The sequence below is a fragment of the Apiospora marii genome, assembly GCF_038362585.1.
Source record: "Apiospora marii strain CBS 49790 chromosome Unknown utg000005l_segment0_segment0, whole genome shotgun sequence".
Lineage (NCBI taxonomy): Eukaryota > Fungi > Ascomycota > Sordariomycetes > Amphisphaeriales > Apiosporaceae > Apiospora > Apiospora marii.
In genome coordinates this window covers 3272033-3297754 of record NW_027117377.1, presented here as the reverse complement: position 1 = coordinate 3297754, position 25722 = coordinate 3272033, and the positions used below count along the sequence as shown (strand labels likewise).

The following is a 25722-nucleotide window of genomic DNA, read 5'->3' as shown; positions in this document are numbered from 1 at the left end:
GGCCTACGTCAAATGTAAGATGATTCACGTGTACGATCACTTGTAAACTGGCTCTTAGAAGTGTAGACATATTCGGGCTTTGGCCAAATAGTTGTGTGTTGCAGCTGCAGAAAGAAATGCAGCTGGAGAAAGAGAAAGCAATCGGAAGTTTCCGATATGGGTATAGTGATACAGCATCTCAAATCAACCAGTTCACTCCAGTCCCAAATCTTGATGTAGCAAGCATCCGATCTAGACGACCAGACGTATAGAGGGGCCCGTCTCTACAGCATCCGCTTCAAGGTCCCATCCTGCGCTCCGCAATGCGTCCCAGAATTTGTCATCCAGCGCGTCACTTCTGTTGTTGGCATAAGCCTCCATATAGGCTCTCAGAGGGTCTTCAGACGTCGCCTCTTTTCCCATAACTATGGTCTTCCCCGTGCCTACTCCATGGCGCCTGATGAAGTAGTTCTTGTCACGGAGGCAGCCCAGATCGCTAGCACTCAGGCTCATAGTCCGGGGAAATGCTTCGCAAAAGCTAATGAGGGGTGCCTTCCAGAACAGAATCGACTCGCCCTGTGCTACCTCATCGCGGCGTCGGATGGCATCGGTTTTGAGATATTCGTCAACGACGATGGTGGCGCGCTGGCGGTTGAGAGTACGCATCTGGACGGATCGGACGGCCTGGTAGTTGGTCCAGAGGTGGATACCAACCAAGATGAGCATCCAGCACAACACAGCTTTCCGGCCCTCGACCATACGGACAAGCAGGGTTCCTGCCAGCATGCCCATGAGGGTGATGACGGTCTCCTGGCTACCATCCTTGGCATTCAGCTCGGCGAGGTTTCCATTCTTGGCGAAGTGTGCGCTCAAGCTGGCCTTGGCGGCACCGGCAGCCACGCCGCAGAGAGATCGCAAGATGCCAGCAGCACATAGAGCCATGATCTTGGGTTTGGTGGGGAGGACAGGAGTGAGGACGTCGAGAAGGAGGGCCGCGTCATTGAACAGATCCGCCGCAAACCGGTAGAACTTGCACTCGGGCTCGATGGCCTGGCCAAAGCGATGGGCAAACAGGATGGTTGCAAGTCGGCCTGTACAGTCCTGGAGGACGGAAAGCAGGACTGCGCCAGTAGCCGACGAGCCAGCATCGCCAACCCCCATGCCTTGCAGAACGGCACGGTTTGACAGCATTCCAGCAATCGAACTAGAAAAGGCTTGGAGTGAGTCCTGTCAAATGTGAGATGGTGTTATTAACCGGAGCAAGCAAAGTGAATGGTTGTCCAAGCAGGTTAAGATGCCATCACTTACATAGATCTGGTATGGCTTGTAATCCAGGGTGACGCTATGCGGATAGCCAGCGGGCAAGAAAATGTCCAAAAAGACATTCTTGGCATAATTGCTCACTGGCTTGCCTCGATCCTATAACAAGAAAAAAGTCTAGGATTAGTTGCCTGTGACTTGAAACACTCAGTCTACAAGTGGTTGATCGGAAAACACTTACGACTACTTGCCACAACGCGTCGTTGTCATCATCATCACCATCCTTCTGGTAGAGGCGTACGCAATTACCAGACTTGTCCTCAACGCTGACGTTCTGGGGGTTGAATTGCGCCATGTCGGCGATCTTGGGGTGTGACGTTAGTTTCTGGATGGTAGAGTTTGTTGATGAATTTGATGCTGCAAATAAAATACCTTTGGCGAGATTCGACGAAAGGTGAAAGCTGATTGAGCTTTTGGTTTAGATGGGCAACTGGAGGAGGGGTACAAAATTGGCAGCTCGATTGGTGTTGAATGTTGAATCGATCAGCCCCAGGAAGGTGCAAATGAACGACATTTTTCAACCATCAATGTTCAATTACTTTCCGCTGCAAAAACACCTACATACAAATTAAATACATCAGATGATACCTACCTACCTACCTACTTGACTACAGTTGTGCAAACGCACACATATCTTGGGGATACTTGGCACAATCGCGATCTTTTCCAATGCTGAACCAGACAGGTAGCTTCATGTTTACTCGATATTTCAACGACTAACGTCCAAGGGGGGCTGGTTGATGTGCACAACTTACTCGCATTGCCTAAGTATGTACTTGTCAGCTCGAATAGACATCTCAGACTGCTGCTGCTAGCCAGACGAAAAGTATTCTGAGCTTCAACTGAACATTCCGTAAACAAAGGAAAAGCAGAGGTGCAAAAAAGGCAATCCCGTACAGTTGAGACAATCGAAGCGACAAGGCAGGTGCCTCTGCATTTGAGGGGGCAGAAGATCCAAACTGAGTTCAGACAATCTCTTGACGTCCCATCACTGGCTTCTCATCACTGGCTGTGCACGGTGTGGGAAAGGTGTTCTTTATGTACAATGCAGTAGAATAACAGAGAACCAATATGGAATCACTCTCTATCTTTCTCACTGATAAGAGAGAAATTAACTTGGTAACCTATATGCCCATATATGACAAGAGGTGGTTTGTTAGGCTAATGCTCTGGCTTGATAACTTATCATGGAGTCCTCGCTGGGCCGTTTCTGTATTGGTGGACAGAGGCTCGGTGAATTATTATCAGAAACCCAAACTTCTCCATGCGTTGCCATGTGGATCTTCTGTCTCTGTGTCTCTCTCCACCCGTTTATACCCCGACCTACGTAACTTGGGTAGCATGCAACAATTTCCCCTGGCAACTGGTAAGGCTCCCCCCCGCGCACATCCATCCGTCCAGGGCTTCAGCTCTCGCATGGACATGCCCGAATTCGCATAGTACACCCGAGAGCCGCGCTCGGAGTTTGGGTCTAATGGAACATCTGGGCCCAAGGTCAGCTCTCCACCCTGCTAATGCCTCAGGGCCCTGGATCAGCATTGCCCATCAGCTTGGCTTTAGTCATTGAGGGATCTCTTTGTTGGAGAAGTACGGCTTGGGGAAGCAGGGGAATCCCGTCGCTAGCCAGCCCAGCAGGCCGCGGTACAGTCTATCGTAATGGCCGCGCGCATACGCGTCGCCCGACACCCACCAGCTGACATCCACGTCGTAGGCGGCGAGCTCGGGCTTCACCAGCGGCGTGCGGGAGCCCATGGGGTAGAGGTAGAAGCAGCCGACGTAGGCGCCGTCGCGGGCGGCATCGTGCACGACGTAGGCGAAGCTGTCGAGATCGCGGAACTCGCGCTCGTGCCAGGCCAGGTCCAGCAGGTTGAACTCCTCGGTCAGCTCCTCCTCAGGCCAAGAGCCGCCCCGTGTCTGGTGGATCAGGCCGCGGCTGGCGTTGACGGCTGCCAAGTCCTCTCGGACGTGTTTCCTTTTCAGGGGCGTGGCCAATAGGGTCTCGTGTTGTAGAAGGGTGGGTGGCTGGAATCCGGCAGGGACCACCAAGCGCTTGATGAAGTCACGGTAGTCGCAGTCCATGGTTTCTGGCTGGATGTCGCTATCGGGCATGTTCCGATTCTGGTGGCAGGGGTGTTCCAAAGCTTGTAACAGGCCAGGACGGACAGAAGTGGTAGGTAATTCTCAATCTGGCTATTAATATTGCTAAGTGTTCCCACTAGTATATACCTTCGAATTGGCACGAAGACGGTCTTTATGCAATAGCCAAGGCCGTACACGGCGACCCTGCGCCGCGCCTTTCCTCGCCCTATGCGCCCTTCGCAACGGCATTGAACACTAACTTCGCGACGGTTTTTATACCAGAACGACCCGCCCGCATATGGCGACTCGATACCCCACCTCCCTTCGTACCGGTATTGAACACTGGCTGCGCAACGACAGCAAAGCATGGATATGTTGAGATGTCAAGTCTCGAAAAATCACGTGGAAGATCTCGAAATGCACAACACAAGGGGAGAGCACAGGTGAGGGACAGGGACGCCTGGCGTAGAAAGATGGCGCAGAGAGATATTCGTAATAGTTTTCATGGATTGAATCAGTGGTACTGTATGTAATCCATCCACGTTGCATTGGCCTGCTTATCTCCAACATTTCATTAGTCACTGATTGCTGAGAGGTTTTGCGGGGACCTGGGGAAAAGCAGCCGTCAAATTGGCCGATCTCAAGATGACGCTGGTGTTTCCACTGTTTGAGGCGCTAAAGGCAGACAAGCTCTCGCTACCGCTACCCTACTGCATTAGCCCGCCTCCACTGGACAGGTCGGGGGAGGCGAGGAGAGATAATGCCCTGCCGAACTGGGCGAGTTCCTCTGACATTGGACGGGCCATGCGGCAGACAGGCAGGCCGCAGGCTTAGTCTGCCCTTCCAGGGTGAGAGGGATTGATAGCATCTTTGAACTAACCACGAGCTTTCAAAAGGATTTCAAACCCTCCGTCAGGGTGACTGTCATATTCCTCACATTTTCTTCCCTTCTTGTGGTATTATTAGTGCGCCCCCTCCCTTCCGCTGTCTGTCGGCATACACAGTATTATCTGGCACTGAGGCCTGATCATAGCAACCTCTCAGTTCACCCTACACTTCCAATTGTATACAATTCGTGTTATTCGTATCCCTATAATTACGCCATATACTACTGTCCGGGGTAGCGCATCCCGGCACCCAGCCAATCATGGACGGCCCTCAAGCCTCGTCGGGCGTTATTGGCGCCACCACCGACGATTCCACCATCCTGGAGCAAATGGGCCACAAGCAAGAGCTGAAACGGAACTTTTCCATGATCTCTATGCTCGGTCTCGCCTTTGCCATTCTCAACACCTGGACGGCTTTGGCCGCCTCCATCGCCCTCGCCCTGCCGTCCGGAGGCCCCAGCGCCGTCATCTGGGGCCTGATAGTCGCTGGCGTGTGCAACCTCTGCCTCGCCGCCTCGCTGGCCGAGTTCCTGTCCGCCTACCCGACAGCTGGCGGCCAATATCACTGGGTCGCTATTATCTCCTGGAAGCGCTGGAGCCGCGGCATCAGCTACGTGACCGGCTGGATTAACGTCTCCGGCTGGGTCGCCCTCACCGCGACCGGTGGCCTGCTGGGAAGCACCTTCATCCTCAACATCATCTCCATGATGAACCCCGAATACGAGGAGAAGCCCTGGCACCAGTTCCTCATCTACATCGCCTTCACCCTGATTGCGCTCGCCATCAACGCCTTCGGCACGAGGCTGCTGCCCCTGATCACCAAGGCGGCCTTATTCTGGTCTCTGTCCGGGTTCGTCATCATCAGCATCACGATCCTGTCATGTGCTGCGCCCAACTACCAGAGCGCGAGGTTCGTCTATGGCAGCTTCATCAACAATGTCGGCTGGCCCGATGGACTTGCCTGGCTCTTGGGTCTTTTGCAGGGTGCCTTCGCTTTGACAGGATTTGATGGTGTTGCCCACATGATTGAGGAGATCCCTCATCCCCAAATTCAGGGGCCCCGTATCATGCTGTACGCCATTGGCATCGGCATGGTTACTGGCTGGATCTTCCTCTCCTGTTTGCTCTTCTGCGTCAACAACATCGAGACCGTCATCGAGTCGGCCGCTGGCCCGCTGCTCCAGATCTTCATGGATGCAACCAAGAGCCCGGCCGGTAGCATCTGCCTACTGATGTTCCCCCTTATCTGCATGGTCTTCACCAGCGTCTCGCTCATGGCTACAAGCGGCAGAATGAGCTACGCTTTTGCTCGTGACAGGGGTCTGCCCTTTAGCCATGTCTTCTCCAAGGTTCACCCTGGGCTTGATGTGCCCCTGAACGCGCTGCTGTGGACGGCGGCTTGGGACATCATCTTCGGCTGCGTCTTCTTGGGTTCTTCCAGCACTTTCAATGCCATTACCGCCGCATCGGTCGTGGCTCTCGGCGTCACATACGCCATCCCGCCCACCATCAACGTCCTCAGGGGCCGCAAGATGTTGCCCCCTACCCGGGCCTTCAAACTGCCGGACACTGTCGGTTGGGTACTGAACATTGTAAGTTGTTTTCCCACCCTTCCTAGTCAACAAAATGAGGTTCCAATACTAATTCTTCACGATCAGGTTGGCATTGCGTGGACTATCCTCACCACAGTGCTGTTCGTGTTCCCGCCCGAGACCCCGGTGACCCCAGACAACATGAACTACGCCGTCGCCGCGTTCGGCGTCATGCTCCTGATTGCCGGAACCACTTGGTTCGTCGATGGCAGGAAACACTACGTGGGACCCCAGGTCGATGTCGACGGGTTGCTGAACGGCAAGGTCGAGGGTATGGAGCCCGTGCAGACTCGGGAGTCTTATCCAGATCCCACTGTGGAAAAGAAGATCTAGAAATCTTCATCCGCGAAAAGTTACATGTATATAGGAGTGTATGTTATAGTGTATATATCTCAAAAAGAATACAGACGGCCCATAAGCGGCTATGTTGTTTACTATCAAACTTCTTCGATCTTCCCTCAATAGGCTCGCATTAACGAACATTGTGGAAAAACGGGGGAGCCGGAAATTCTGTTTTCATGGTCAATCGTTATACAAGAGCAGCGGAGAATTGGACGATCTACGGGACACATAGATCTCGTTGATGCAGTAGGGGGTCCGCGCATATAAGGAGGAGCTAGCCCCGACTAGGCAGCTCTACCCTGATGATACAGTAGCAAACTATAGACAGTCCGTATGCGAAAGTAACAGCCACGTGGTAGAGGCTGTACCTCCCAAGGCTAATGAATATCGCCCGGTTGCAATAGATGTGGGGTCAAGAAAAGACTACGCTTGTCCGGGACTATCAGGAAAAGGGGCTGCGCAAAGCCTTGATGGATGAAGAAGTGACTTGCAAAGTTGTACTCATGTTACAGGAAGAAGTATATTTGTGACTCCATTCACTCTTCCTTGCAGACAGCCAAACGTCTCCGTCACCCTATTGACCCATGCCATGACTCTAACTGTTGTGGGCCGCCGCCGCCGCTGGTGCCCCCATACCCCGGTTGGACTTCTGGATATAACCGCCGTGCTATTGTCCATACATTTGCTGATCGAATGTGGGCACCGTGCTATCATCGTAATTATCCAAGGCTGGGAAGCACCCGCGTGGCTGGCTTTTGGGCGTAGAAAGACAACTATAGTTGCTACTGCTGAGCGGGGCTCGAAGCAACACCGTCATCAGAAAGCATACGTCGTCTGTACTGGAGGGTTGACCAGCCCATAGCTACCAGCACCGCCAGTCCGCCGAGGCAGGCGCCGACCTCGCTGCCGGCCTTGGGCCCCAGAGATTCACCAGTGTCCAATTTCGCGGGACCTTGGCCTGTAACAGCATCGCCGGTCGCGGTAGAGCCTGGTGAGCTTTCCATTCCGTCCGCATCTTATCAGTTCAGTTGGAACATTGGTACGTAGAGGATCACGCTGGAGATATCGGCACCAGAGGATACAAGCAACGCCTTGCGATCGCCGTAGTCATCGCAGTCTCTTCCCTACGGTGCCAGGGGCTGAAGTCCAGGTGGTTGGGTGAGGAGGCCAGCAATCCACATAGTCGACTGGTACTGTGGTGTACAAATTGGAGCTGCTGCTGCCTATCAAGACTCGGACAGACCGAAAATGATATCGTTGTTATGCAACAGTATGCGCTGATGCTGCTGCAAATCTGATCCGAGATGGCGTTACGACTCTGGAAATCGGAACAACAGTGGTGATTTAAATAGTACGGGCTCCAACAATATGTCGGTTGTGACCAGGCCGTGGTGATCGGCCCAAGATGGTATCATCGTGTTGAGTGGTGATATTGGGTCTCGAGCTCGACGGAGACACGCAATGATGCCCGTGGGAGATAATTCGAATCAAGACATGATATCTCAAGAGCCCGGGTCGGATTCCATTCAGCGACAATTAGGCTCTCGGGAGAGAGGTTGCCTCGAGCAATATTGTTCTCATAAGTTCCGATTAATTCATCCATAGCCTGATGCCTGTGGCTTGGGATCCGCGCCAGAATAACACCATAATAGCCCCTTTTCGAGAGCGTACTATCAGGATTCGGTATCATATCGTGTTATATCGACTAGTCTCTTCGCCTGCTGGAGAATACAGGTAGAAAGGATGTTTCATTGAGTTTGCATACACTCCAAGAGGAAGGAGCACGACAGGCGAAGGTCGATGAGAAGCCAACAATGGTAAGTATGGGTGGAGCGAAAGATAGGCATCCCAGCCAGCTAACCGCTCGACCTAGCGCTTCGATCTCCCTTGGCCCGAGTATGAAAGACAACACATACAATCTCGGCGTAGCTACCTATGGGGCTTTGGGTAATCCTACTACCCCAGGTAGGACTCGCAAGCCAGCCAGGGTCTCACTAAGCCGGGGCTTTGGTAGTTGACCCAGCGACACTGGGGCGATACAACTCTGCTCGAATATATGTATCGGCGAGTCAGGCTCTGAATTGAACAGCCCGTGGGTAGGACAGTCGTCGACTGTGGAATATGTTGGGCACAGAATATGGACTTGTAGGAGGCATCATCTCGTGAGGCTGCGCATAGAACTTTACAGGCCACGTGTCGACCTTCCTGTCTTCTCCTTGCGAACAAGATGCTAATCAGCAACTCACAACAGAAGACCGCTAGGCTTCTGATCTAGGGATAGCACGGATAACGTAGACTCGGCCGAGTTCCTGTGTAACCGGTGAATTGTATAGCCATGTATCCAACGGGGAATTGAGAGACCATGCGCCTGTTTGCTACTGCAACATGAGACCTCACGTGAAGTAGCCACTTCACATTCGCTAATGCCATTCTGAAGGAAGGGATGTGGAGGTATTTCAGGATGTGGAAGCGTTACCATCGATGATAGAACCGCTCTCGATTTCGAGAGCCAACAAAGTAAGCAGTGTATGTTACCCAGAGAAGATCCCACCGGGAGGGCGTAGCCTTCATGCTGACCTCTGGAGCTTTGCAAGATACGGCTGATCACTGTCGGTCAGCTGACCGACCGGACCTGTCTGTGGCGTTTGTGAACAACTGAGTCAACACGAATCCTTTCGAGCGGTGAAGGACTTGGCTAGTACATCCTTAACGAAAATGCGTCCACCATACCTGATGCCCTGATACGAGATGACGCGGAGGATGTCAGTAGCCGCAAGTCCCGAATATGAGACGCTTCTCGCATTCGGCACCAGTACCATGTCTGACGTGATTCGGTCATTTCACCAAACAGCAACGGCTTTCTAGTTGCCTCCTCTCCAGAACGATCGGGGATATCGAAAAACGGCATCGGGTTCTCGGTGCGGACACATTGTTATCCAGTGTGTACAATGAGGACCCGACTACAATTGTCAAACCGGGAACCGCGAGGTGTCGTGGCAGCTTCCACACGTGTTCGAGAAGGCCGCCATCACGGTCTCACCGCCTTTCTTTGTGCACGTTGCGGCTACAGGGAGAAGAAAGAAGGGGGATACATGTCTTGTGCGACGGAAGGCAGTTGTGAGACACAGCAAACTTACTGTTCGGATGGGCAACTTTAGCCTTCCCTACCTATGGTACCACCAACTACCTCTACAGTAAAGGTTATCTAGTAAATTCCGGACGGGGCCGAATGTTAACCTTGGCCTGGGAAACGTCCCAAGATTTTGTTTAGGGAACCTTTTGCTAACGGGGAAATGGAATTGGGTTCGGCGGCTGCTGGCATCTTAGCATATGGATTCCAGATCCGGTAGTTTTGGTTGAAGAGGCAGGGGACGATCCTACCAATAGGATAGATGGGAGTTTAAGAAGCTTTAATCCAAGACCTCACGCCATGCAGGCCTATCGAAAACCACTCCTCTTCTGGTAAAAGCACACTAATAGGACTGAGAAATAGCTCCACCACATAAGGTTATCTATGTCTATTTCGATGCCTAATAAGAAGCTGCTGCTGCAAATCTACGTCAGGCAATTTGCATGGAAAAACGACTGACCCCACGAGTTAGGCTTACCTGGGCCGAGCCGAAGTCGCTCTCCTCGGGTCGGGGGGTTTGTTGGTAGTTCACTTTGGGCAAGAATATCCGAGCCGAGCAAAGACAAGCCAGGTGCGTCCTCTTGCCCTTGCCAGGGCAGGCCAATCTGTATGTAGATCCGAGCGAGATTCAGGGAGGAGGCCGCGACAGCTTTCCTCCCCCCATTCGCTTGTCAACCCCCTCCAGTCTCCAGGTTTCATTCCTTTTCCACGAGAGCTTGATCGAGTAAGGGAAGTCGGGGTAAGCTAAGGTTTGCTCAGCTGCATGCTGTAGGGCTACAGTACAATCACCATTCGCCCAGAAAGGACCCCCCGAAACGCTTTTCCGGAGCTCCCAAGCCAATGAGAAGGGCTCTTCCTCCTCCATCATGCGCACTGGCGGTTCTAGGCCAGTGGATTTAAGTAGCTTAATCCCGCGCCGGGGCCGCTACGGTAACCGCAGGACGTTTTAGAGGAGCAATAGTGGCCTGGGTTGCAGGCACGACCAAAAGACGTGATTCGTTGCGTGACCTGACATGCTCTTGTCCGCTGTCTGTCTGCCTCTCGACCGAGATCCCCCACACTGTAGTTCGTCTCGAACAGGTTGTACTACTAGTCAGGACCTGCACATACAGGGAGCAGAAGCAGGGAGGGCTTGCATTCGTGCATCGCCAGAACGTTTTGCCCCTCGGAGTATCTCGGAGGAGGTCCTGCAGTATGTGGTGCGTGTGGTTTTGGTGAGACGCAGACAACAGATGGGATTGTGTATTCCTGCAATGGTTACGGAGGACTATCAACGAATTGGCTATGCTCTCTAAAGTGCGCAAAATTGAATTTCCATTGGTCAAGGGTTTCGAGATCGTGTAAGTAGTTAGCCGTGAGCGGGCGACAAATTCAGACAAACCGTACCATAAGCGGATATGAATCGTATGACGAGCCATCGGGCTTCCCTCTTGCAGCTTTTGCAGTGGTGGGTTGCGACCACTAACCAGGGAAACCCCCCTCTACCACCCCTCCCACGCCTCCAACCGCCCCCCTGTAAGAAAGTCCGAAGACCGCAGCTGTTGCATAACATGCGCATGTTGATTCATCTAGACTTTGCAAATAGCAAGACTAAAACGATAATCTGAAATATTTATATTTGCTCTTGGACTGCACACACCACCATCGCCCTCCTGTCTCCCCTCACCATTTCCACCGTACTCTGCCATCAAACGATCAAAGACCAGTTATCTATCTCTGAAGCCAGCAAGTTGATATCGCCCACCTCGCACATACCAGCCGCTGTCGTCATTCGCACAAGCTGAGGCCTCGACATTGAATCCTTTACGCTGCTCCATTACGCAACCAACAACAGACTTATCTTACTACTGCCCTACCTGCAGTAGGCTGTACATTTTCTACTTTAGCTTAGAGGCCTGCTAAAAGCTCGGGACTCTTCCCCTGTCGACTAAACCTCCGCAATTACCCATATCAACATTGAACCTTGCAAAAAAGTCGTGCCGAGCTGCCACGGACGAACACTAAGACCAGCAGGGGCCCCGCTGAAAAAACGTCGCTGCCTCCAAGAAACCCGGCTTGAACTCGTTTCTGTCCGTCCTTGGTCACGAAAGCAAATTGTCGCATTTCTCCCCTCAGCAAGAATCTCGTCGCGTCCAGCCAGCAAATCGTTCAATCTTCTCGCGTCCAGTCGCCCGCCCAAAATCCTCGCCAACTTCAAAATGAATGCCACTCGAGTCCTCCGTCAAGCCGCACACGCTGCCGAGCGTACCCCTCTGATCCGATTCGTCGGCCGCCACTCTGCTCCTGGTACGTAGTGCCCGCTTTGTGGTTATTACCTCATTGTGCACACACGGCATATTTGCCTCGACTGTCTCGCCCGTCCTCGCCACGGCCTTATTTCCTGAGAGAGCAATTGCCACCACTTCATTACATTACTTGCCTAGATACGGTGCTAACATTGTCTCTTTTCCCCCAACAGCCAATATCGACCACAGCCCACAGCCTCACCCAGCTTCCCCCACCGGCTCGCTACCCGCCAACTTCGGTTCGGGCTCTGGCAACTCCCACACCAGCTTCAGCTCCTACCGTGACAACGCCCAGCAGCACGGCCCCCTGCGTAAGACGGTCGGCGCACAGTCCGGCATTGGCGGCGCTTCCGGCGCCGCTCTCGGCTCCGTTGAGGCTCCCAAGGGAACCTACTTCGACCGCAGCCAGCTTCCCGCTCGCTTCCAGCGCGCGCCCATTGACCTGGCCGAGATTGAGGCCGTTGAGAGCGGCGGTGCTGCTCTCTTCGGTTGATGGGGTCAAGCATGCCATGACGGGTGTGTGAGATTAGTGTTGTTTTAGCACTAAGTAATGAAAAAGGAAAAATTGTCGACACGAGGGATGTATGATCAGAGGTCAACGAAAAGAGGGAGACGAGGTCACGAATTGATAAAGCCGAGACCAAGACCAGGATGAAGGCACGAATGATTCGTCACTCGACCTTGGACTAGAGTAAAGGAATATCGACACTCCGAATTTACCCTGTTCATTCCTGTGGTCTGCGGCAGGGCACTTAACGCCAAGGAAGGCAGACGCCGGCAGGAAAAGTTAGCAGCACTTGTTTATACGGTGTCTGGATTTGTATTTGCTTACCAATGCCACGCCAGAGCATTAGGTATCGCTTCAGCACATAGCACAACACAGCACAGCACAGCACGCCCTGATACCCGCCGCGCCAATGGACGCGGCGATGGTGGTGATGGTGGTAGTGGTGTTGATCCCTCCCTTCTCGACCTCCCTTCCCCCTTTTTACACCTCATTTGTACGATGTGCGATTCGGGCAAAGTTGGTAGGTTGGTAGATCCCATTCCATAGTTAATACCCATGGCAACCCTCTAGTCCATTCGTCTTATTCCTGATCTACCGTGCTGATGTGAAGACTAAGGCCAGTTGATTTGACTGTACTCCAATATGAATATGAGATGCCTGTCCACACGTCTTGTCATCTGATACATAGCCCGGCGCAGGAGTTGAGAAAAGGGGCTTGCTCAGAGCGCCCGCAACACTGCGAGTGCAACGAACTTCGTCGGCCAGACTCGCATGCCCCTTTGCTGGTTGTTTGCAGCAACGCCTTTTGGTCTACGTGACCTCGAGCAAATCGCTACGCAGGCTGATGGCGCTCTACAGGCAGGAAGTTGGCCATGGAACAAGGGATATGTTCCCCATAACCACGGTTCGGGTGGCAACGAAAGAATCCTTCAATTTGAGGCGCATTACTACAAGTGAACAGGCAATATGCTTGATTGTAGGGGTGGCAATGCCTCCCATCTTCCAAGTATAGCTAACCCTTAATGGGCATCTTATCTTACTCCCGTTGATCATCAGTCGTGGCAGTACAGCAATAGAGATTGCGATGACCTCAGCAAGCCTACTAGAGTCCATCATCGCGTCAAGTAATACAACCCAATTCATAAGGGAGGCCTACTAAGTCACTTCCGGCGACAGAGTGAGCATGCCCTGCGCTGTGTTACACTCATTCACGTTCGACTGTATCCATCTCATGTCCAATACCGACCCCAGATGGCATACTCCTCTTTGGTACCCCGGAATTTGAAATCGACCTCGAAAACCTCCTGGAAGCCTTCCTTGGTCTTGGGTTCCTTGAACCGCGACTTGAATCCGTTGAACGCAATGCTGGGCAACACTTCGCGTGCTTCAGGGTTCATGGGCTTGTTCAGCCCTCGCACCACGTCGTTGTGTTGGCAGAGCTCCAAGGGTGTCTTGAACCAGACGCAGCGAACAGGGACTTTGTGTTTCTTCGCGAACTCGATCCATTCGGCGCGACCATCAACGTCCGGATTTGTGTTGTCTGCGGCTTCAGTGTTAGAGTGAAATGCAGCTGATATAAAGTACGACACGAAATAGGGGCCCCCTTACCAATAGCTACCGAGTCCCCATTCCCCAGACGTTCCGCTGCAGCTTTGAAGCACTTGGCCCGGCTCTTCAGCGTGTCTTGATTTACGCGCTCATATCCCAATGGCTTCAGATACTTCCAGAAAAATGTGCTCTTCCCGGCTCCAGGAGGGCCGCAGAACAACACCACATCCTTATCATTCTTCTTCTCGAAGATGACGTCGTGGTCGTCGGCAAAGGGATGCTGGGCCACATCAAAATCTCTCAGGAACTCGCGGGGCTCTTCGCCGAGGAAGAACTCTTCTGGGGTTTTATACGTAACCCCGACGTTGTGCGCAAAGTTGCGGTCTGAACAGCTGAAGTCCTTGGCGACGGCTGCAGCCTTGGAGCCGTTTTGTTTGAGCTGAGCAGTACGCCCACCAGCATCTCCCACAAACATGCTGTTCTCTGTGTCAATTTCACCCTCCTCGATGTCATAGTCATTGCACAGCTCCTTCCACATGCCTATTCGAGGCTTACGGTAGATGTCATGAGCCGTAGCAGCGTAGACTGAGGTGGGAATATCCAGCTGCGCCAAAATAGCATTGCATTTTTGCTTGAAGTTCGCGACACCCTCGCCAAGGTTCTTGGGGCCCTTCGCCTTGGGGTCGCGATGCAACTTAAGGCCAGCCTGGTTGGTCAGGATTATGATGCGGTAGTTGTCCTCCGCATACATTTGCTTAAGTTTCGTGGGGACAGTGGAATCCCACCACTTCCAGTCGTTCGGGCCTTTTGCCCATTTACCGCCGGACGCCGTCGTAATCAGGGTCGAGTCCTAAAATACGAACTGAGCGTAAGCGGATATTAGGGGCATAGTTCTGTCAAGGGCGCAAGAGCTCACGAGGTCAAAGGCGGCAATCTTTGTCCTCTTCTGTTGATCCGCCCCGTCGACGCCTTCGGGTTCATAGCGACCAACGAGCAAGGTTGCGAGAGTATCGTGGCTGGGTGCGCGTTCGGACCAAGACGTCCGTTCCTTCGGTTTCTGAGAGGTGGGCTTGAAGAAGTTGTTCACGGCGGTTTCTAACAAGATTGATGATCAGTTATATGATACTCGCAACGCCTGTAGCACTCATTTCCTGGGAGAAAGCGGCAATCCTTACTCGAGATGCTGCTCTGGGCCTTGCGCTTGATGGCTGGTGGGGATATAGACCGGGTGGCTTTCCGCTTCGTATTGCTGGAGGACGCAGGGTCCAAACCCTTCTCTGGCGCCATGGTAAGGGCCCTTGATCGTGACTGCGATATGTATCGAGTGGTAACAAACCGCAAAAAGAACGGAGGCCCACAGCGAGATATGCGGGGGAATGGCATGTGGTAACGAGGGTTCAAAAGAATGCGCCAAGACGAAGGCAACCTTACAAATGGTGTCAGTTTCGGCAGCAGCAGTAGGTAGATACTTTACCTGATTAAAGGTAATCGCGCTGCAAGACGCGTCGTGGGGCGTGGGGGCTAGCCTTTGATTAGTGGGGAGCTCCTTCCAAGTTCTGGGGCAGTGAGGTACTAGCTGCAGTAACCACATGTCGGGTTATTTTTATGATGTAAGGTTAACCTCCCATATGTACGATATTAGTATTGGCTTCGAATGGTGCACCCATGGGCTTCTTCGGAGCTTCTTCAGTCAATTCCCGACTAGGGTCTGATAGACATTTGTGAGGCCAGGCACAGATATGCCTAGACATCGGGAAGCCCTCCGGATTCAAACCATGAGTACTCATTCATCTTTCTATCTATCCTCGCCGTACATAATCAGTTCTGTGATGTCTGGAGGCAAACAGGAACTCCGGTATCCCCACTTCTGTTGATTGATAGCTGCTGAGGACATATGCGTTTCTTCATACTTCAGAAGTAGCTACATTGGACCATGGCATTCAGCGCAAGTTCGCTCTCTTGAAGTGACCGAGAACAAGACTCAATGAACTCAAACCACCCATGGCCGTCGCTCGGAGCTCTGGTCGGACTAACATATAGCTTGCCACAAAACCCTTCGATGAAAAACTAGAACTCCTTCTCAATGATCAACTTCTTCATCAGCATCACGACCAGCGCAGCCAACCCGAAACTACAATGCGGCCAATCCACTCCCTGGTATGCTTCTTAGTCGGCACTGCCCTAGCGGTGACAAATGCCATACCCTATCTCCCCCGGCGAGGCAATGTACTTGGTGGAATTCACAAAAGAGCTTCGAGTTAGTCGGTTGCATTCACTTCTTGATAATTCGTATTGATATCATTATAGGATTTCGACCAGTTCTACGCTGAGCTCACGGAAAACGGTATCAGTGCTACGCCGAAGGAGAACTGGACCTACCCAATCTTATACGGCGCAACCTTCTACGCTCTTGAGGTTAGCAAAACGGACGTGGCAAAAACGCTTACCGGAATGGAGCACGCGAAGGAGTGGTGGAGCTGGCCTGATGCGCCGCTGCGCATGTCGCCTGGTTGGTGATCATGATCACCCTTGGAAAGTGAGCCAAAAGTAGAGAAATAGGCTGTGACATGGTCCTAGTTAGGTTAAGAGAGATTTTCGTAGGGAAGTCGCAAGCAACTAATCTGGTTCTCCTATAGCCTGTCCGCCTTCTGGGTGGTTCTCTCAAGTTCCTTTCACGGATATGGTCGTTGTTGGTGTTGTCATCGCGGAAGGTCATTATAGTATATTGTCCAGAACTTCAACGATACTTGGGGATGCTGCTAATATGGGGGATTGGGGAGGGGTTATGGTAGGAAGGGCCCGCTAAGCTTATATGCTGACCGTGATCCCAACGATCATCCCCTTTTATGTCAGCTTCGTACCTTGACTGATTGATAGAACTGTAAGCTGTCTTCTACAAAATCACTTGAAGCATCGAGATGTAGACAGGAATGGAATCGTGGCTGCATACTGCCAAGTTTGAGGAATGGGGTGTATTTTCTGCATCCGCCCAAGATAGGGGTGCATCTCGGCTGGCTTGCGAACTTAATTTCAACTACTTGATCTCAATACACTGAACATTGGGTTTTGCTTTCAGACATTGGCAATGCTTCTTCCTGTCTTCAATTCGCCATAGTCATCGCCAGCAGACCTTCTTCTTAATCATACGCTGTTTAGCCCATAATGCTTGCTTCCATATTGCGGGTTGCTTCGAGTGTCCCGATTCCAGCCGTGGAACAATCATTATAACATGATACCGAGTGGTCTGAAGTCTTGATTGCCTCCAGGCAGTAATTGCTTCGATAGAAAGCTCTCCAGGCTTCCTGGTCGTCGCTTTCTTCACGCTTTAGAGGTTCTGCCAAGCCAAAAAGGGGTATATAGGTGCACGGTGTATTCTCATGGATATCATTTCTATAATAGTATTCAAGTCACAATAGGGTCTTGTAAAGGTGAACAACCTGTAGGACTGAGATTCAAGCGAAGGCGAGGCCCACGTCAGAGGAAGTTCAAGTAGTTACTGCCTTCAATGCGATTCTATTGAATACAGCAGGTACTCCCTGTGCATTCACACATAGGAAGCTGCCCTGACAACACTATTTAGCCAAGCTACACTTGCCAATGAAGCTTCTCTTCCTTCCTGCTCGTTCACCCACCATCACATACGCTCTTTTAATCCGTTGGCGAATTGACGTCTCTGGCTTCATACGGCATCAACCTGAGAACATCTTTATTCCTCTCATTCGCTCTTTTGTCATTGAACTCTCCTTCGCTTTGCTTTCCCTTCGCAATAAATTTCCGGCCTGGATACACGAGCCCTTCGTCAAGTGTGCTGCTTTACTTTTGCTCCCATCCCGATCTGAATCACCAACGAAGATGGAGCTGACCAGCATCATCATGTTCTTCTTCCTGGCTCTTGCCAAGCTGGCCGCTGCAAATCCTTGCGACGGTGTCGACGCCACGCCGGTCTTCTACCATGAGTACTTGAGCGATGTCTGCCCCCCTCCTTTCAGTCTCAATCCAGATGGTTCTTGCTCGCAATGGGCCAACTATGCCTATGATTGTATCTCCTACTGTCAGATCAGTGTGTACTCTCCAGTTCCCAATCTAAACACCGAATCGTCCTACTAACTGGCTTCAAGACACCACTTTCGAGTGGGCCACCGAGTCGCCCTTCCCCCGCTCCGAGTGCCATTATCCCACCAAGTGCTCCCTCAGCGAGAGTTCGTCGACTAGCTGGTATGCAATTTCTGGAGGCAGTCATCTATTCCTGTTAAACTAACATAAATACACTTAACAGGTCTTGGAACTTTGGTTTCAGCCCCAAGGTCGGCAAGGCCGTCAAGCTTGGTGTCAGTGGAGGATACAGTCAGAGTTTCGGAACCAGCCAGGGTCGTTCTTGGGACTTCGAGCCTCAGCCGGGCGAGTGCGGTTACTTCACCTTTGTTCCTGCCCGCAAAACCACCTGGTAAGTTCTAACCAAGTCGGTGGATTTCAGCCAGCGAGATCCGAGGTGCTGACGTCCACTTCACCCCTCTAGCGGTACTCTGTCGCAGTCCACGGCTATGTGGCAAGATGGCATGTGGATGTGTGCTCCCAATGTCATCAACACCAACGACTTTTGCGCCCCTCAGATTTGGTACGACACGACCGGCCAGCCCGATGGTGTCGTTATCTTTGTGCGCATCAACTGCTTGACACGCGAGCCTCTTGGCCCTGAGGTCCAAGACCCCATCTACAACAGTACGTTTTCCTGACCTCTGCTACAGCGGCCATCCATCCCCATTACGATGCGCCATTGTATCCAGCCAGAAGGCTTAGCCCCGCTAACTTTGATACTGCAGTGCCCGGAGTCAAGCTGGACCGCGGTACGCTGGCCACCATCATGCAGAGCTGGGTCGTCGACACCTGCAGCGCGAAGCTCGTCAGCAACAACGCCGATGGCTCTCAGACGGGAAGCTTCGAGATCCACGGTAAGGGCTTCAGCGACGACAAGCTCGGTGACGACGGAGCCAACCTCAATGCCGGTCTCTCGTCATGCGGCACCGTGGCCTCGTGGGCCTTCAACTGGACTCCCGACAACGGCACCTACGACTGGTCCGCTACTGGAACCGTCCAGGGATCCTCAATCAAGGGATGCATTGGTGATGCCGTAGTCGCCGCTGGTGGTTCTACCAAGGACGGCTGTGACTCGGGACCGTTGATCCCGGCCGCTTGAAGCCTCTCTCGGTAGTTGCCAGACTGATCAAAGATCGCGGCTGGACTGTGTGTCTTCAGTGGCGCTTTGTAAAGTTCGGTCTCGAGAAAAAGAGAGACAGCGCATTAAATGACGTAAATCAGATAGATATTTCCCGCCATATCGTCGACGGCCCTTGGACTACACTGAAGGTCCGAGGACTGACTGACATCTGGGAGCAAAATTGAACCACCAGAACAGAATTCTGCTTGAGAGGTCTTATTGTTTCTATCCAGTCCCGTGCTCCCTCCCCCTTTCCGTATGTGGCGTCCCCCACTTTCCCGCACGCTGTAGACTTGACGGCCCCCATGATTCTCTTGCCCGGCTTCCGAGAAATTCCAAGTCATTTACCGGAATTGTTTGAGCACTCGGACAGAGAAAAGCGGCAACCAAACTTTACAAGGCACTCTGCGCACCTCAGGTGATAAGCACGCAGATTGGGCATCAAAACTTGCGCCCCCACGGTTCAATTCTAATGCGGTGCAGGCATGACGCCCAATCATGTCGAGCTCGGAGTGAGGCTGAGAAATCATACTTGCCTACAGCATATTTGAAAGAAAGCCTAAATGCGATGGTACTCATCCACCAAAGAAGCGTCTCCCGTTTGTATGGGTCGTATCAACCAAGACCACAATCAACATTAGATTCACTCCACCCTCTTTTACCACTAGTAGTGCCTAGCCATGGAAGAGCTTGAGGCGATGTACATGGAGGAATATCTCGAGAACGAGAAGGATCTTTTCTTCGAAAAGCCTGGCCCTGAGTATCGATAAAAGGCCATCACCATCACAGCAGTTCCCGGGGCAGCAAGAGAAGCAGAGTTCGTTGAGACCGAGCTCGAGGTTGACTCCCTCGTGGGCTTCATGGCCTCGCCGAGCCTTGTAAATCAAAACGGGCAGCCCATACCAAGGCTACAGCTTATCGGCATCGAGAAAGTCCATAATGGTGGAGGCAGAATCGACAGCCAGATCTTCAGGGACCTTCTAGATGCTGCGTCTATCAGCATCGGTGGGTTATGGCTGCTTTTGTATGAAAAAACCGGCATTCATTCGTGCAAGTCGGAAACCAGGTATCGCTGGAACATGTAGCTATCGAATTACTCGAGTCTGCGCATTGGTGTATGCAGCATTCATTATTGATGTTAAAGGTTGGGTGCCGTCACATGGTTCTAGCTGGGGGCGGTACCCGTGTATCGAGATCCCTTCTATCCACGGCCTCGAAAGTAAAGAATTTGTCGAAGAATGTCTTCTCCTCTAGGATCTGGGAGACAGCCTTCTTGACCTCCTCTGGGTTGTTCTCTTCCCACGCGAAGGACCTGATTGACACCAACCACTTCTCCGCAGGATCCAACGGTGCCAGATCCGACCAAGGCGGCAGCCTCGCCAGTTGAGTGGGTGGCTCCGCGCCTCCCTCCGGCAGCTTGAAATAGCGCGTAAAGGCGATTTCGAAGTCATCGTCCTTCACAAAGGACCAGGTTTCCTCAATGAGCTCCTTGTCGAACCTACCGCCAAACGTCAGGTTAGCATCGCGGACTTTTGCCATAGAATCAATACAGCTAGTGATTAGCTGCCAAGAAGGAGGTCTTACTCATATTTGTTGTCAGTCATGACCATCGGCAGGTTTCCCTGGCCTGGGATCTCCAACTTCCGTCGCTGTGTGAAGGTTTGGCCTTTGGGAGGATCCGGGAAGTCGAACCATTGCAGTGTGCCCGCTACCGTGTTGAGATCCACATCCGCCTCAGATCCGAAATCTTTCTCGGGCGACACACGGTAGGCCAAGCGCAAGAAATACGACGAGCGCGAGACCTCCTTGCTCAGGGCGTTCCAGGCGGGGTGCGGACGGTGAGGCTGCTGGTTGTTAGGTGGCGGCGGTATCTGCGTCACGTGCTCTAATTTGGGGAGGCCTTTGGGATGCGGTTGAGGCGGCCCGGCGTAGTACACGATCCTCTTCACGGTGTGAAGGCCTTTCGACCAACAGATGCCGCCCAGAATTGCTCGAGCGTTGTCAATGTCGGCCTTGAGCATGGTGCCATTGAAGCTCAATTCGTACATGGTAGGATGATTTGCCCACGAGTGGGACTTCTAGCTGGGATACTTGCTCTGATCGAAAGTAGGCAGAAACTGGTCCTTCGACGAAAAGACGGGGAAAAATGTGTTTGCCGATGCTTTTCCTCGGGTTGAATTAGCAGTAGTAGGAGAGTGAGATGATGAGCAAGTTCGCGCCTGAACGTTCGAGAGGTGAATGCACCTGCTTCCGTACTTAGACAGTTGGTGGTGAGGCCGTTGCCGTTAGTGGTAGTGACACCTACAGAAGCCACCATTAGCGTGCCACAACTTTTTCAGCCACGCAGGCAGATTCCACTTAAGCAGGTGCGACATCAACATTCAATACCTTCCAAGGAAGGTAGTAGCAGTTGCCATCTTACACCTCTCCATAGTGTAGATGGCTCCTGTGCTCATTCGATCTTTCTATTGATCCCAGTATTCATGGACTGTAAAGCCCCGGGTCAATTTTCCCTTTGGTCCATGAACTTCAATGCGAAGACTGTCTTAGGAATGTACCTAGCAAGTCCGTGCAAGAATATACCGACCAAGTCTCTTCTGGGATCAGAACTGCAACAGGTGATTATTACAGCAGTACTCGTGTATTCCACTGTCGCAACCTGGAGTAAGCAGAATAATCAAGACAGGTGCTGTTGATGGAGGTTTATTCATGCGGTCGCTTGCTATGTAGGTCAGTACTTATTTATGTCGATGCAATCAAGATTGAGAGCTACCTGTTCCGGGCGCATTCGAAGTATTGCAATCGCTCCCGAATATAAAATTCCATTTACCCCATAGCGCAGCGGAGAGTCCTTGCTGCTTTCTCATGTTCATGCTGAGCCAAGGTCACGAAGAAACTCTTGTGAGGGTCGAAGTCAAAAGTCATCACTTCGGCCTACAAACTACCAAACGCTCATTGTTTTCCCTGTTCTTCCGCCGGAATCGGTCACCCGAGCTTCTGTTATGCACCGCTTCAAAGGCCGATCGGATGCCGTCCACAGCACAAAGGAAGGGTCGCATTCCTCCTTTGGGCATTTGGTGCCTGCGAGCGCAACATTCGTGCGTTGGCCAGCAAAGTTACGACCTATGTAGGCCCGAGCCGCATGTGCCTCATTCCTTCTGATAGTGTCATGGCTTTATGAGGAACATACGGCACAGCGGCGTCATCTGTTGAGTCTATCACTCAGCGTCTGGATCAACCCCAAGTCCAAGAGGTCATCTGCTATCCACATCAGGAAACCCCTAATGCACGATTACGGCCCGGGCGGGGATGTATTGTTCCTATACATGCTGCCGCTGAGATAGCCGGGTCTGAGATTGCAGGCGACCCATCACCGATACCTCTGCTTGTGCTCTCGATGTACAGCTTGTGCCGCACAGCTGCTACCTCCCATCCGGTAAAAAGGACGTTGCAACATTACAGCAGACAGCTCTGCTGAGCTGGGTTGGACTGCGGCCGGTTAGATTAAGGGTCGCTTGTCTGGAATTGGCTTCAACATCCTTCGGCTGGTTTACTGAGAGCGGTCACAGAAACGCAGGCTCGAATACATCGTGAGTTTATCAGGTTTGTCCAGTCCCTAGTATGTATGTTCTGTCGGCATCATCCTTTTTTTGGTGAGCGCAATCACCTCGAGCTCGTGAGCAGCTCCGTATCTCAGTGGCGCAGCTATGCAACATCTTGTCTGTTGCGAACAAGAGAACTGAGAATGAGAACGAAATAGTACACGCGCACAACTACGGTAATTATCTCCGCGCAATCCTGGAGTTTCTTCCTTCGGTTCTTCCATTAAGATCCCACGTTTACATGCATTCACCTACTGCAGCCGAGTATCATTTGGTATGCTACGCCAATTGGATACTATCGCGAAGATGCCGCGCCGCAATTATGGATGCTATGCCGTACGTGAAGGGCGGTATGTACTTTCGCTTCTGCGGCTGTCCATCCGCATCCACCGAGGTCAACGTCTCTTGCTGTGCCGCAGGCCAAGGTCTTTTTTTTCTCTGGGGCCAGGTTCATTCTACCCTCGCGAGGGGATGTGTGCGTAACAGAACAAGATGCCCGCCTTATTCCTTCGGGGCGTGTACTGTGCGGTCGTTGCACGGCGAAACAAGCACGCAGAGCCCCCGGGATAATGACATATTGGGTACGTATAGGGGTCGAAGGAAGGAACCGTCACTTTCCTCGGAAGGATTGCATGCATGCCAACAAGCTGCAATCGTCGCAATGTCTAGCCTTGCTTAAGAATTCTGGCCCACGTGCTCCGTCTATTGCACATACACACAATGCCCCTGCTGCCTCTTTCTCCGGGCTCCTGGGTGCAGACCTATCTGTGAGGTAGGTGTTGGTTCCGTGTTTAGGCCACGCCTCGCCAGTCAGTCCAGTCAGAAGTGAGCAAGCGAGCAACGAGCTCCCCATCCAGTGCCTGCCGTCGCCGAATGCTGGGAAGCAGGCTACTAGGATCTGATGCAAGTAGGGCGCGGACAGGGAACGCAATACAACTAATTACCACTGTGGCTGATACCCAGCTGCCTCGATTAGATACTGATCCCAAGCAACAATGCGACCTCGCACAAGACAAGATGATCTATCGCAACTCGCAACAATTCACCGCCAATTGCTAGCATGTTGCTGCCTATCACTTCTGCTCTGTTGTGTTATGTGATGGTGATGACGGCGGTTTGAATTGATTACTCCCCCGCTCTCTTACACGCTATCATCTATCATATCATATTGCTTTGCGAAGGATTCCTCGGCACCGAAATGCACGAGATGCTACTGGCTACTAGCCTCGCGCAGGGGGCTAACTAGGCTACCGTGTGGTTGGGTACCGTTCCCACCACCTTGGCTCTCTCGTGCTCTGCTTACATATATCCCTTCCCTCCCATGTTCCTCGGATGGGAAGAACGAACAGAGGCCCAGATTCGGCCTGGCCTTAAGGCTGAAGGAGCGTCTGCATATCGAGCTAAGGGCTGGTGGTGATAGTGACCCTGCTTGTGTGTGGCTGCTTCGGGTAGGTGGTGGACGACTATGAATCCTACAAAAATCCTTCTCAGCCTTAAAGGCCTTAGCCCATATTTGTCTTCTTTTTCCCGAACTGGCTGTCGAATGGTTTCACCTCCTGCAGGAAACGGCAAGGGTTCACGAAAGGGACGCCCAAAATAGACCCAAATACACACACAAGAAATGGGCTGTATGTACACCCATGTGTTTGCCGCTCTGTCATGGTTGTTTTGTCCCAGACTCGGGATGTGTGACTGTTTCCAGGCATCCCTTTCTGGCGCATATATACTAAACCAAGATACTGAAGAAGTGGTGGAAAGGCGGGGAAGCGGGTTTCTAATTATAGTCATTTGTTGGGACGGCAGATACTATTACGGCCCCCAAGTAACAACACATCAAATACTTGCTCATCTGACTATAGAGCCTGACCAATGGCAAAACGGCAACTCGCGAGGGGAGGGGTGCTTTGTTTGCGGCGGTCCAAGAGAAGCGGTGTTCGGGGAGCACACGCGAAACTCGCAGCAATCCGCTTTGTGGTCTATAATGACCCCTTGCTGTCGAGGAAGATCATTATTGTCGTCTTCGTTCCACGACACGGACCCCAACCGGACTTGGCTTGCTCTATCTGGCTTCCCGGGAGGGAGGGAGGGCCCCTGATATCACTGGAATGGCACACTCTACGTCCCGATACACGAGTAGGCTCCTGCCTTTCCCGTGCTGTATTCTCCCCCCCCCCCTGTTCTATTCGCGGCGGCTTACGGCGCTTCGGCGCTTCTAGGTCGTGATAGACATAACATATGCGTGACAACTCAACCGGTGTGCTTCGATACATGCTTGTTGCTGAGTGGTTACATCGAGATCCGAGCACACTGGAAGGCTTTTTATAGACCTTCTATAAGTGGCTAAAACCCCATTTACCTAATAGCTATGTGGGAATACAGTGACTTGACTTTATTGTATAAATTTAGCACGGATCTGGTGCTAGGGTGTTGTTTATATCACCTTCACGCCCACTTGCTGCAGCATCTAATGTGATACGGCAGGAAATAGTCAACACAAAGGAGTAATTTGATCAAAAAGGGGCAAGCCTCACAGGCGGAGGCCTCGTACCAGCTACATCTACAATGACCCAAACAAAGCTTTTCTTTACGTGACGAGGCTAGAGCATTGAAATATACTAAAACGACGAGATATATTCTGATATAGGTCTCTACATCACATCTCGTTCTGATTGGGATCACATCAACTTGATACACTCTGTTGGATAGACTGGCCGCTAGTACCTTCTATGTTTCCGCAACCAGGATTGTAGGGTATGCTTGCTATACAGAAGCCAAATCTTAGGCTCCATGTTGTTATCCAACGAAACACGATATCGACAATTAGGTAGGTAGCGTAACCCTCACGATGGCAACCCCCCGCTGGCCCATCCTGTCATCAGCTTCCGTGGAATCTGTTGCATACTCATGGTATACAACGAACTTACAGGTTTAAATATCCCTGCCCTTCTATGCGGGACAACTCTGGCATTTGAGGCTGTCCTCGGAGCACGCTGAGCCAGACCCGGCTTGTGAGCCACTCGCCGGCCACGACGGTCTGGTAATTTCTGCATCTGAAAGTGTAACATCACAAGGTCATAGAACCACACAGGTTTCCATAACAGCGACTATTCTCCTACAAAAGAATCAACCTTGCCGTGTTGCGGTAATTGTTAGACCATCGGTTGATATTTGAGATTTTAGCCCCTGGTTTTCAAGTATAGGGGGTTTGTATAGTCGCTCCAACAGCTTACGTAAA

General features: G+C 52.0%; 9 protein-coding genes across 9 annotated transcripts; 5 read left to right on the top strand and 4 right to left on the bottom strand.

Annotated features, from left to right (window-relative positions):
• Positions 1–231: 231 nt before the first annotated feature.
• On the bottom strand, positions 232–1594 carry PG985_008941 (uncharacterized protein; the record flags this gene model as incomplete). The annotated part of the gene is made up of 3 exons (XM_066828709.1): positions 232–1206; positions 1288–1398; positions 1481–1594. 3 exons carry the CDS (start codon positions 1592–1594, stop codon positions 232–234), a joined length of 1200 nt encoding a protein of 399 aa, XP_066683621.1.
• Positions 1595–2955: 1361 nt separating this feature from the next.
• PG985_008940 (uncharacterized protein) lies at positions 2956–3294 on the top strand (the record flags this gene model as incomplete). The annotated part of the gene is made up of 1 exon (XM_066828708.1): positions 2956–3294. One exon carries the CDS (start codon positions 2956–2958, stop codon positions 3292–3294), a length of 339 nt encoding a protein of 112 aa, XP_066683620.1.
• A 1231-nt stretch (positions 3295–4525) lies between these two features.
• Positions 4526–6190, top strand: PG985_008939 (GABA permease GabA; the record flags this gene model as incomplete). Its single annotated transcript, XM_066828707.1, has 2 exons — positions 4526–5857; positions 5924–6190. 2 exons carry the CDS (start codon positions 4526–4528, stop codon positions 6188–6190), a joined length of 1599 nt encoding a protein of 532 aa, XP_066683619.1.
• A 791-nt stretch (positions 6191–6981) lies between these two features.
• PG985_008938 (uncharacterized protein) lies at positions 6982–7203 on the bottom strand (the record flags this gene model as incomplete). The annotated part of the gene is made up of 1 exon (XM_066828706.1): positions 6982–7203. The coding sequence occupies one exon, from the start codon at positions 7201–7203 to the stop codon at positions 6982–6984; it is 222 nt and encodes a 73-aa protein (XP_066683618.1).
• A 4324-nt stretch (positions 7204–11527) lies between these two features.
• PG985_008937 (uncharacterized protein) lies at positions 11528–12107 on the top strand (the record flags this gene model as incomplete). Its single annotated transcript, XM_066828705.1, has 2 exons — positions 11528–11615; positions 11788–12107. 2 exons carry the CDS (start codon positions 11528–11530, stop codon positions 12105–12107), a joined length of 408 nt encoding a protein of 135 aa, XP_066683617.1.
• A 1244-nt stretch (positions 12108–13351) lies between these two features.
• Positions 13352–15053, bottom strand: PG985_008936 (uncharacterized protein; the record flags this gene model as incomplete). Its single annotated transcript, XM_066828704.1, has 4 exons — positions 13352–13662; positions 13731–14520; positions 14587–14765; positions 14846–15053. The coding sequence occupies 4 exons, from the start codon at positions 15051–15053 to the stop codon at positions 13352–13354; spliced, it is 1488 nt and encodes a 495-aa protein (XP_066683616.1).
• Positions 15054–15864: 811 nt separating this feature from the next.
• PG985_008935 (uncharacterized protein) lies at positions 15865–16187 on the top strand (the record flags this gene model as incomplete). Its single annotated transcript, XM_066828703.1, has 2 exons — positions 15865–15927; positions 15978–16187. 2 exons carry the CDS (start codon positions 15865–15867, stop codon positions 16185–16187), a joined length of 273 nt encoding a protein of 90 aa, XP_066683615.1.
• Positions 16188–17267: 1080 nt separating this feature from the next.
• Positions 17268–18864, top strand: PG985_008934 (uncharacterized protein; the record flags this gene model as incomplete). Its single annotated transcript, XM_066828702.1, has 5 exons — positions 17268–17730; positions 17789–17885; positions 17947–18114; positions 18187–18389; positions 18491–18864. 5 exons carry the CDS (start codon positions 17268–17270, stop codon positions 18862–18864), a joined length of 1305 nt encoding a protein of 434 aa, XP_066683614.1.
• Positions 18865–20040: 1176 nt separating this feature from the next.
• PG985_008933 (mediator complex- subunit Med18) lies at positions 20041–20933 on the bottom strand (the record flags this gene model as incomplete). The annotated part of the gene is made up of 2 exons (XM_066828701.1): positions 20041–20383; positions 20470–20933. The coding sequence occupies 2 exons, from the start codon at positions 20931–20933 to the stop codon at positions 20041–20043; spliced, it is 807 nt and encodes a 268-aa protein (XP_066683613.1).
• Positions 20934–25722: the final 4789 nt, after the last annotated feature.